Raw genomic sequence first — 12,235 nt, 5'->3', positions numbered from 1 at the left:
ATTAAAAATATAATATTAATAAGCTTAGAGTTACATCTTTTCATGTATTTCTTTAAATTTCCATAAGGTGATAAAAATAAACCAACAGTTTTAGCTTCTAACATCAGCATTACATTTCCTCCATTTAAAAAGAAAAAACATACTAAGGCTCAGTCTTTTATATAACAAAAGCCTCCAATCTGGGTTGCTATTGTAGCCTTCAAAATGTCTCCATGAAATACTCAAAATGATAGATTTGTGGCATTGTGTAACTTAAATTATACACATACAGGATAACCTGTATATGCAGTATGCTCAAACCTAAACATGTTCATAGGTACATAAACATGGAAAATCAGGCCCATAGGAAACATAGCAATTATTTCTGCATGATAAGTAATTATTAAATTCATTTCAACACTTTCCTGAATTTTCCAGATTTTCTACAATAGCCAGGGGCTGCTATTTTTGTAAAATCTAAGAAATTTTCTGATGGGTCAGGCTCAAGCATCTGAAAATGAAAATATGGTTACCTCACTCAGAGCAAGAAAATGCAAATTAAAAATTACACTGAAATACCGTTTTTCTCCTGTCAGATTTGCAAAAGTTCAAGTTCAGTAGTACACTCTAGTGGTTTCCCACATATGCTCTCATACATGCTCACGGAACGGTAAACTGATACGTTCCCTATAGAAGGCTATTTGGCTGTACGTTCCACAATTATAATCGATCTTCTGACCCAGTAATTTCCACTTCTGAGAATTTATCCTAAAGATATACTTGCCCATGCAAAACAACCATTAGAAGCAGCCTAAACGTCTATTACATGGGCCTAGTAAATAATGGCTCATCCATGTTTGAGAAGTATCCTAAATATATTTCTAATACAACACTAACGTGTGTTTAGTTCAGGGGTGGGGAGGACGGGGACACTATTGCATTGAGGTCACAAGTAAAAAGACTTTACTTAGCTCTTCTATTTTTTAAAAGAATAAATAATATTCACATAGTTCAAAACAATTATAAAAACAAAAACAAAGAAATGAAAATGACAAAAACAAAATCATTCCAATGGTTCAGCTCTCTCCACCCAAGCAATGGAAAACAAACCTTGTGCCCCCAAATATGTACCACCCCAGATTCAAAGTGGGTGGGAGAGTATCACTGCCATAATTTACATAATAAAACTGGAAAAAACAGCACTGCTGTTTTTCCAAAGAGACTCAGGAAAATAAGTACTCCCTACAGGATTCCGACCCCGTAAGTCACTAAAAATTGCTAAACATAAAAGCAGCTATGGGGCTTCCCTGGTGGCGCAGTGGTTGAGAATCTGCCTGCCAATGCAGGGGACACGGGTTCGAGCCCTGGTCTGGGAAGATCCCACATGCCGCGGAGCGACTAGGCCCGTGAGCCACAATTGCTGAGCCTGCGCGTCTGGAGCCTGTGCTCCGCAACAAGAGAGGCCGCGATAGTGAGAGGCCCACGCACCGCGATGAAGAGTGGCCCCCGCTTGCCGCAACTAGAGAAAGCCCTCGCATAGAAACAAAGACCCAACACAGCCATAAATAAAATAAATAAATAAATAAAGTACTTAAAAAAAAAAAATCCATTCATTACTTGTTTAAAAAAAAAAAAAAAGCAGCTATGCTTCAAAAAGTTCTGACAGACAGCCAATGAGAATAACCACCAGAACCAAATACGCAACATTTAGTAAACGTAAACATTAATAAAGTACGGACTGTGGTATTCAATAACTCACCTGTGTTGTTTTACCAGACCCAGTCTCACCAACAAGTACAAAGGATTGATGTCTAACCAGAATATCTGTAAACCTATCCTTGTATTCCCAAACAGGCAGCTGAAGCCGTTTCTTCAGAATATCATAGTATCGAGGCGTATGGGGTAAGTTGGTAAATGGATTAATGCACTGTGGAAGTGATGTGTGTCCTGCATGTCCGGTGTGTGTAGAATGAGCAGAATGTGTTGAATGTGCTGAATGTGCCGAGTGGGTTGAGTGAGCTGAATGGGAAGCTTTTAAAGGTGGTAATCCAGCACTGATAAGCATAGCATTCGTGGAAGCTCGCAATTCTTTCTCCTTTTCTTTCTCCCTCTCCCGCTCTCTATCTCCTCTATCTCGTTCTCGTTCTCGATCTTTAGACCGATCTTCACGATCACGCTCACGATCTCGATCCTTCCTAAAAACAAAAAAATAATAATAATAAAAAAATTTACAATTCAGATTCCAAATTTTACGCAAAATGTTCATAGCGGCGTTAGTCACAAGAAAGTAAATGTCCAACAACCAAATAAACTGATATAAAACTCGAAGTATCAGAAACAATGAAAAATAACTTGTAATCAAGGATTCTCCATGCCTAATCCATAAACATCTTTCCCTTCCTTGATGATGCATCAAATTCTATTAAGGAACAGTCTCTTTCCACCTTTAGCCATCAGCTGAGATAACACAAGAACTCATTCTGCATGTAAAATCCTTTCCTTCTTAGAAATTAAAGACTGAGGGCAGTGTGGGAAAAAGGTAGGGACAAATTAGGCACAAAGAGAATGGCATCAGTCTTTCCCAGATTCTCCTTCAGGTTACATGAAAAGGTATTTTCACACTGAAAGTATGTTCAAAATTTAGCAAGAACTAAGTCTTTTATTGCTTCTGGCCTCAAAGACAATTCCACCTCACATTACAGTAATACAAACAAAATTCAGAACAAAATTCTGAGTTAAAGAATTAGCAAGTTTGTTTTCCTAAGTTAACACTTTCCAAATTTTGTTCAAAATGCATCTATTGCTCTATAAGGAAAACGAAAACTTTTTATTCTTGTTTTCATTGTTTACTCTTGCATGTATCCTTAACAGCAATAGTAAAAGACACTGGGAAGTACTTTGTAAAACCTATGTATACTTTGATCACCCATAAAGTGAAAAGTAGCTCATTTAAAAACAAGCTTCACTGAACACTATTAAGTTGTTTAAAATGTTTAAATTATGCAGATGACCACCATATTAATCTTAGGTCATTTAGCCAATTCTAGTATCTACTTCTAGATACTAGAGATGATCCCTAACCAGTAAGAATTTTAAAATTATCTATGCTTATTCATTTTACTAATCTAGTTTACTTCAGACTAAATCCTATAGCAGACAAATGTGCCACAAGGTGTTTGGACTCAGATTTGAAATAGTGAGGCAACATGGAACCATGACACAAGCTGCTAAACATGTCACTGTTCCTTATCCATAACACACAAAAGACATACAAATTTCCCATGCCCCAATTATCAGCAGCAGACTAGGGAAGACCATTCATTCTGATGTAATGGCACATAAGCTGGGCAACAGTTACTCCCCTTGGTAGAATACAGCTAAAATGCTGAGCCCAGCATGAGTTAGGATGGTTCCCCAATTACAAAAATGGTAAGCTGACCAATTATATTTGATATTGTCCCTTCTAAAATAAATAATTCTATTCCACAGGAACTTGTCTAAGTAGAGAAAAACCTTATTATATGTACACAAATATTCATACACACATATATTTTTTACATATATATAATCTTTTCACATATGTATATATAAAAAGCGATTCTCCCTTCCCCCAACCCAATGTTCCCTTCTACAGAATTACAGAACATACAAGCTAGGATCGAAGCTTCTCATCCCATCTGGCATAAAGAGAAAGAAATCAAAGGAACCTAAAGGATAACCTACTCAGCATACAAAATGAAGTCCCATAACTCAGAACGTAAGCTTCCTGGCCTATCTTCGCAATATACCATCAACCATCCTTTCTTTGCTTCTCTCATTCTGCTCCAGTTTAAGGTGCTTGTAATTAAATAAGTATTTGCACAGCCCGAGAATGTGAATGAGAATAAGTTTACAACAGGATAGATACATGTCCAGCAAAGTGAGAAGCACTGTAGTCAGGAATGGATTCAAAGACTAGACATTTTATAGTTCATAGAACATAAAGAATCCTTAAAGAACATCTGGTCTAAATAATGCATGTTTTTCAAGTGCCTACTTCACCAGAAACTTTATTACCAAAAATAACTGCAACAGAGGAAGCATAAAATACATTCTGAAGACACAAAGATTAACTGCTGACCATGAATTGGGGTTTAACTCTGATATAAGAGTAAAAGGAGCACGAGCACCTAGGTCACAGTCGCATAACCACTGGAAAGGTATAAGCCTCAATTTACTAATCTGCAAAGCGAGAAGTATTGATAAAATAGTCTCTTAGATTAAAATAAGAAAGCAAATTCAATCACCTAGAAATATTGCCTGTGATTCAAACTATCTACCTTCAACAGGAAAGGGAAGATAAAAATTAAGGGTCAGTGCGGGGGGGGGGGGCCCTCAAACCCACTGCTTCATAAATACATGCAGAATATTGTGTACATGCATGTTTTCTTTTTTAAACAGGCACCTTTATTATAAAGGAGCTTGTTACTTAGAAGATTTACTAATCGAGGTATAATGCTTAAAAAACTAATTATCAAAGCAGTGATCACTTAGCCACAATACTGGCAGGGAGAGACACAACAGGACACAGTTGTTTAGCACGTGGTTCAGTATTTTATCTCAGCTTAATCCTGGCTCAGCACTTAAGCTAACTATATGACCACATTTATTTCTTTCCTCATCTATAAAAAGCTCTTGTGGGGTATTGCAAGGGTTAAATGAGTTAATATATATAATGTGCTTAAAGTAGTGCCTGGAACATAATAAATGCCCAATAAACATTGGTTATCATTTATTTTTTAAATTTAAAATACCACGTTAAAATTCTACATGGAGTAACAGAAACTAAAGAAATGCTAATGAAGATGTAAATTGGTTATCAAAATCAGAGTATTTTAAACAAGCATTGCTTTTAATCTGGTAATCTCACTTTCAGGGACTTCTAGGGATATAAGTACACATAAGGATGTTCATCACACTTTTCACTTGTAAGACTAGGAAACTACCAAAACATCAGTGAACAGGAAATTGGTTAAATAAGTTATGATACCCCTTTACAAGTGGAATACTATGCAGCCAATGAAAAGAATAATGTATATCCATTCCACAGTTTATGACATATTTCTGGGTGAAGTTTAAAAAAATCAAAGCACAAATAATACATATTAAAAGATCCTATTGGTATCAAACAGGATACCTGTGAATAAATATGCAGAGATCTAAAAAAATTTTCATCAAGGGATTAAATAAAGATGAGGATGAAGATTTGGTAATTTTTTCCCCTTTTCTTTATATCTTTATGAATGGACATTTCTTGTGTTCCCTGGGGCAAGTTACTTAACCTCATCACAGAACTGCAGTGAAAACCTGTTTATAAAGCACCTGAAATAGTTTTGGGAACACTGTACGTATGTTATCTTATCTATGTTTCACATTTTTAACCGAAAAAACTCTTACCAGGCAGTAATATCAGAAACTAACATCAAAGTGAAAAATGTTCCTGTTTTCAAAATTTTTTTCCATATTTCAACAGTAAGTTGTCTTTTGGTTAATAATTTTACACAGAAAATGTTGTGGGAAAAGTGGAAAAAGGAATAAGGTCAGTATGTAACAGAAACCTTCAACTTCTCTACCTGTTTCCAAACTTAAAATATAGCAAAAGTAAATAAAGCCATATATAGTTTGGGAGCATGAATTTGAGTAAAATCTCTCACTGAATTACCTTCCCTTCTGAGTAGCGGGGAAAATGGGACATCCATGTTTGGCAGTGGAGTTCACAAGACTGACAGGCCTACCCTCTCAGGTAAAACCACCTGCTACTTAGCAGGGCTTAACAAAAAAGAAAAATCCGCAAGACTGCATGACAGTCAACAAAAGTAACTTTTTAAATTATTAAATACGGAAAAAAAAAACCCTAAGCACTAATAAACACTCTAAGCCCACTGCTAAAGAAAGTTCTATCAGAAATGACATTCAGGTGACATAGAAATGAGTATACAAATGTCCCTCCAAAACATCTCAGAACTTGAGCTTTATTCCAAAGATGAACTCTCGTTCATTTACAGGTAGATGTCATATATAATATCCAAGAGAATCAAAAGGTCACCACCAGACTTAAAAAGTCCACATTTTTACTAAGGATGTCGGATTTGCAAGGAAAGGGGAACAAACCCATGTACATATCATGGGCCCACTAATCCCCAAAAAAGCATTTAAATGGTGCACATACACACAAATACCAGTAAGTGAATTCATTCCTTCCCCGTATTTTTTTTTCCAATCTGAATTCTGTGAGAGGCATTAGTTGCATCTTAGCCAGATGACAAGCAATTTATTTTTGCTTCACAGGAACAAAGAACCAAGTGTTCCCTACTTTACCAACCCATTGTAAATGTCATTAAAATAGGCCGTAATGACTCTTAACTACAGTCACAGTCTGTGTGCTGTATCGGAAAAAGCAACAGGCTAAGACTGAAAATTAAAAGATCAAGGTTCTAGATCCACCTGTAAACTGTAAGGCTGCACAAGCCACCTTAACAACTCTGGGTCTCCATTTCTCATCCCTCAAGTGGAGCCGAGTATACTTTCTTTAAAGTCACTTCCAGCTCTAAGGAGCCTGTGACTTGTAGCTCAAATGTGCTAAAGTTCTGCTGTGTGTGTTGGGGTGAGGGAGAGAAAGCTGACATCGAACACTGTAAACTAAAAAATTTACACGATTAAAATGTTATATATTTATGCTTTCCATATTCAATATACGGAAAGCCACCAAAAAGTATACCCTATCCTGGCTTATACTCCCCAGACACAGACACCTCAATCAACCGAAAGGAAGGACTCTGAGTGAACAAAAGTTATACAGACTTGACACAGTGATTCTGCACACGTACACACACAATAAAATGCAAAATTATGCAAAGTATTGAAGATATTCAGACTTTCATGGCTCTGCCTGAATTATCCAAATAAATCTCTGTACTTCAGGAACGAAAGTACACACTGGACAAGAAATGATTTTGATGCAATTGCTAAGGTTAACTGTTAAATTCCTCTGCACCTTTAAGAAAAGGTACGTAGAAAGGAATCTGTAACACCACGGGCGTGGTCTATTTCAACTCCCAAGCAACCTCCCGACGGGCGATATTTTGCCGTAAACACTAAAAACTTTTGAAAAGGGCCTTCTTGTTTCAAAAGCTACCTAAGAACGAGGACGGGGGGGGAAACAAAAAACAAGAATTTATTGGAAAAAAAGAATGCCTTCTAATTGCTATCCCGGGGATGCCCAATAACTACTGTTTCGGCCAAAGCAGGAAATAAAGGAGATGGCGGGAGCGTGGGCAGAGAGCGGAAGTTTGCCTAGTATCTACTTTGAAGTGTTTGAATGGACCGAGGCACGCACTCTCCCGCCAAAGTATAAACTCCGCGGCTCCAAACCACCAGCCCTCCAGCCCATCAGGTATACTCCACGTTTTCCTTTCTCCCGGCTGGCCCTCTACTCTCCCCTCCCCCGAGAACTCCTCGTCTGCACGCCTCACTCTACTCCCAGCACCTCCACCCCAGCCTACACCAGAATCCACGCGCTTCGCTCACTTTCCGGCCTCCGCTTCTCCCCCTGCTGGGCGCCCAGCCGCCCCCCAAGGCCCTCTCCCCGACCCCAATGCCTGAGAAGTACCTGGTGCCCTTGGAAACGATTACTCCCGCCGCGCCCTCCCCCACCCTCTCCGCGGGCTCCAGGCCTTACCAGGAGCCCAGGCCACGAGGTCCGCGGTTCCCTCCCGTCCGCTCCCCTCGAAGTGACTCTTGCTCGACTCCACCCGGGAAGGAGGCACCCTACTGGCCACGACAGGCCTCTCCGCTCTCCCGACTGGGCCGGGCGGCCACCGCGCCACTCAGCTCCCCGTGCCCTTGCCGGGCCGATCGCCTGAGGGTCCGCTCTCCCGCGCCCCGCCGCCAGTGACCCGAGCCCAGAGGGAAACAAAAGGGTCGGGGCCCGTGGCCCGCTTCCGGCCGGGACCCCAACAAAGCCTGAGCCCCTGCCTCGCGTCCCCGGCCTGGCTTACCCATCGGTCCCCGCACGCTTCTTGCCGGACGGGTAATCCTCCCCCAGGTCCAACCGGTGTCGCTTAGACATCTTCGGACTCTTCGAGCGGGCGGTTACGAAGGAAGAAAAAAAGAGAACCTAGCGGCTCTATCGGTGCAGTCGAAGGCAGCTACAAAACTCTGGAGGACCCCCACCCCTCCCGCTACAACAGCCTACACCGTGCGGCCGGAACCAGGAGCTAAAATGGCGGCGGCGATGAGGGCTGGGCCTGCGCGCGCGCTTCCGCGGTATGCTGTGCGTGCGTGCGTGCGTGCGTCCGTGGTGCGCGCACACGCATAGGAGGCGGGAACTCCAGCCCCGCCCACCGCCTCGTTGATCCGCCCTTCTTCCGCCCTCCCTCTGACAGGCATTTTCTGCCCTCTGGGTGGGTGCTAGGCGGGTTGGTACCTTGGGCCCTTCACGGCCCTCCGATTTAGGAAATTGAGAGAAGAGGAAGTCTAATCCTAGTTAGGAAATCCTATCCATCTGTATTACCCTGGCATTAGGGGAATCTGAGACCCACAGAGGTTGAAAAACTAATCGAGATTATACAGCTGATAAGGGACAGAGCCAGGATTGGTACCCAACTATAACTCCAGATCTAGCACTTGAAGCCACTGACCGGACATTCTCAATTGCAGTGGGGAAACTGAGGTGAGAAAATGTCAAGACTTACCATAATCCATTTTGCCTTTTTTTTTAAATTGTTTATTTTATACTATAGTTGATTTAACATTTTGCCTCTTTTTACCAAGCACGGACAGATTGCACTCAACCTATTGATGTTTTTACTGGAATAGGGAAAATTGGCAGTAAGGGCATAACTTTTTCCTGTGTGCATATTATGTGCTTCCACGGTGTTAACCCTACCTCTATTCTCATTCTTACAGTAACCCTGCAAAGTAGGTGTTATTTAATAGATGTGGACGCCAAGACAGAGAGGTTATGTCACACAGCCATTAGGGCTGTCCCTAAAGCCATAGCAAATTGGTGGGGTAGAATGACTTTATGACTTTTGTGACTCTCTCCCACCAGAACCTATCTGCTTGCTCAGTTGCATTCATTCCCAGAAGAAGCACACAAGAAAAAGATCTGTGAACCAACCCAAGCCGGGTGATTTATGTAGTTTGCACAGTGGTCATTTGGATGCCCTGGAAAACCATATTAGGGTTCTTATCCAAGCCTCAGAATTGCAATCGCTAAGGTTAAATACAACTCTACAATTGCAGCTTATAAAGAGAATTCTTTTTTTTTTTTGGTACAAAATCCACATTCCAAGATCAGCCCAAAGAAAAGTGAGTATCTTCACTTATAAAATACCCAGTACAACTTTCTACCCTAAAAGTACATTAACAGCATATTGACTTTTGTTGGAGATCATGATGCATAATCACTGAATTGTAAACCTGGAAGGGTTTCCAGCTGATCTTCTCTTTCTGCTTCATTTTCCAAATGAGGAAATCTAACCCCTGTGATGACCAGGTTCACCAGTTAGTGTCAACGTCAGAATTAAAATCCAGATTTCACTCTCACATTTCCAGGCTCAGGTCTCCAGGTTCCCAGTTTGAGGGATACTATAAAGTGCTCTAAAATTTTGGAGAAACAATGAGGGAAAAGCTTAGAATTCTACCTGCAGAAATGTTCCTCCCTAAGAGGCATCAGCCTGTCATAAATGTGCAAGGAAACTTGGTAAAGGAGGAACTGAAATGAAAGTGATAAGACTTCTTCCTTGGGTCTAGTGTATATTTAAAGAAAACTGTAACCTAATCAATTGTGTTGTGACCTGAATGACTGAAGAGAGGCTATATTTCCCTAAGGAGAGTGGCCTTTGTGGAATCTACAACAGGGGAGCAAAGGGCCAGAATCTGCCAGGATGTTTACACTCTCTGTGAGGAGGGGTAGAGTTCTGGATCTGAATGACTCACCCTGGATTTTCAGGCAGAACGGTCCCTAGAATAGAGAAGAGCTATCCACCAGCTCCCCTACAGCTTTCCAGAAATGTTGCCAGAGGAGATTTCCTTTACTCTTACTCCACCAGACAACTCTCCAGTCTATTATTTGGTCTATGGCATGACTTTACTCACCTAGAGGGAATGTCTTACGCAGCTAACCAGCTCCAGGTGTCAAGCCAGAGGTGTCTCCCAACCTAACTTAATAAATAATATTAGCTAACACATATAACACACACATATACTGAGTCCCATACACTGTTTCTTATATATATTAACCTATCAGATCCTTACAGAACTTTAAGCTGGGTGCTATGAGTTAGACTTGTTTACAGGTGAGGAAACTGATGCACCAAGAAGCTGAGTATTGTGGCCAAGATGACAGTTTTGGCTTCATCCCAGAACAGTCTGTGTGCTTAAGGGGTACACGGTAGTGCTGCTGATAAATAGGTATTCTTATTCCACATTATTCTCCTAGGGTTTGGTTATTGAGGATAAGTTTCCCCAGTCAGACAGACTCAATGTGAACTGATAAGTTTCTACATTGTCAAAGGGGAGGACACGTTTACAGAGCTCTCAATGAACGGGTCAGGATTTAAAAGACTTGAACCCACTCTGCCTCCAGAGCCACATGATTAACCACTGCACTTTGTCACTATTATCTATGCCTTAATTACTTCATTTACGTATTCACTCCACAAATATTTATTAAACTCCCATGTCAGGCATTGAATTAAGTGCTGGGAAAAAGAGAAGAACAAAATAGCCATAGTTCCTGCCTTCATGACACTTATCAGAGGGAGAGAGGCAGGCATTAAACAGATAAAGACACAGGTAACTATATCTAGTAAGTGTTTTTAGGCCATGCAAAGGGAACAGGCACTGTGAGAGCATACAACAAGTGGCCCTTATCTAGAGTGAAGGTTAGGGAAGACCTCTCTGAGAAAGGGACATTTAAACAAAGACCCGAAAAAGCAGTACAAATTGGTCAGGCAAAGAGGTAAGAAAGCATTTCCAAGCAGAGGAAGCAGCCTGTGCAAAGGCTCTGAAACCTGCAAAAGTCAGGTGCAATCCACAGACAGAGAGAACATGAGTGCAGTGAGATGAGGAAGACATGATCCTGCAGATGCAAGAAGGGGCTGTTTCACGCAGAGCCTGAGTTGTCCTGCTAAGGATATTAAGGCTATCCTTCCCAAGAGCAATAGGAAGACATCAGAAAGACTTAATTGGGAAAATATGATCACTTGTGAGGATTTGCCAGGATCAGCCGGCCAATCTCTCTTTTTGAATTCTCTTTAGTTGCAAAATGCTTACAAATTCAAAACAATCTTCAGTAGTGCTTTTAATCACCCTGTCCTCTCTCTGCTATTTAATAGAAACTGTAACAGAGTGTAGTGGGCACTATGACTTGCCATGGAAATTCTGCTTCAAGAATGAAAGACATCCCTCAGTTTCTAGGAGTGCTACTTGCAGGCAGTACTCAACTGTCTGCTCCCTTCAGGAATTTCCTTGGTTAAAGAGAGCTGCCTGGGACTTCCCTGGTGGTCCAATGGTTAAGAATCTACCTTCCAGTGCAGGGGATGCAGGTTCAATCCCTGATCGTGGAACTAAGATCCCACTTGCCATGGGGCAACTAAGCCCATGCGCCACAACTACTGAGCCCGCACACTCTGGAGCCCACATGCCACAGCTAGAGAAGCCCACACGCCACAACTACTGAGCCTGCACCTTCTGGAACCCACGCACTGCAACTAGAGAGAAGCCCGTGCGCCAAACAAAGAGCCCAAACACTGCAACAAAGGTCCTGCGTGCTGCAACTAAGAAGCAACACAGCTAAATAAATAAATAAATAAATAAATAAATAGAGATGCCCAAGGGCAGCCTGAAGATGCTGTGGAGGTATAAACACCTGATCCCTTTACATAACTAGGAACAACCGTGAGCTTTGGCGCATCAGAGCTCCCTGTGGGATCAGCTGAGGCTGTTATTATTTATGATGGCGTCTCTTGTACCACCATGCATTTTGGCCACTAACCACCCGGAGTTAGCTCAGATGCCATGATTTAAGGGCAGAGTCTCCAGTAAGACTGCCCTTACTCCAGATGCCATCCACAAGCTCAGGGACCCACAGGCCACCTGTACTTCTAACCAATTGGCTACAAATCTGGGGTTTCCCACAACCTACTCAGGTTCAATAATTTGCTGGAATAATGATTCACAGAACTCAAGAAAGTGCTATACTTATGATTAC

General features: G+C 41.4%; 1 protein-coding gene across 1 annotated transcript in view; it reads right to left on the bottom strand.

The window, feature by feature from the left end:
• Positions 1–8,277, bottom strand: part of DHX15 (DEAH-box helicase 15) — a 51,169-nt gene extending 42,892 nt beyond the window's left edge. The window contains exons 1-2 of the mRNA XM_036853900.1: positions 8,016–8,277; positions 1,739–2,174 (exon numbers count right to left, since the gene is read on the bottom strand). Coding sequence (XP_036709795.1) covers positions 1,739–2,174; positions 8,016–8,086 — 507 coding nt within the window. The 5' untranslated portion in view covers positions 8,087–8,277. The remainder of the gene's footprint in view (positions 1–1,738; positions 2,175–8,015) is intronic.
• Between the last annotated feature and the right edge of the window lie 3,958 nt (positions 8,278–12,235).

The sequence above is a fragment of the Balaenoptera musculus genome, chromosome 5, assembly GCF_009873245.2.
Source record: "Balaenoptera musculus isolate JJ_BM4_2016_0621 chromosome 5, mBalMus1.pri.v3, whole genome shotgun sequence".
Taxonomy (NCBI): Eukaryota; Metazoa; Chordata; class Mammalia; order Artiodactyla; family Balaenopteridae; genus Balaenoptera; species Balaenoptera musculus.
This window is presented reverse-complemented; position numbering and strand designations above follow the sequence as displayed.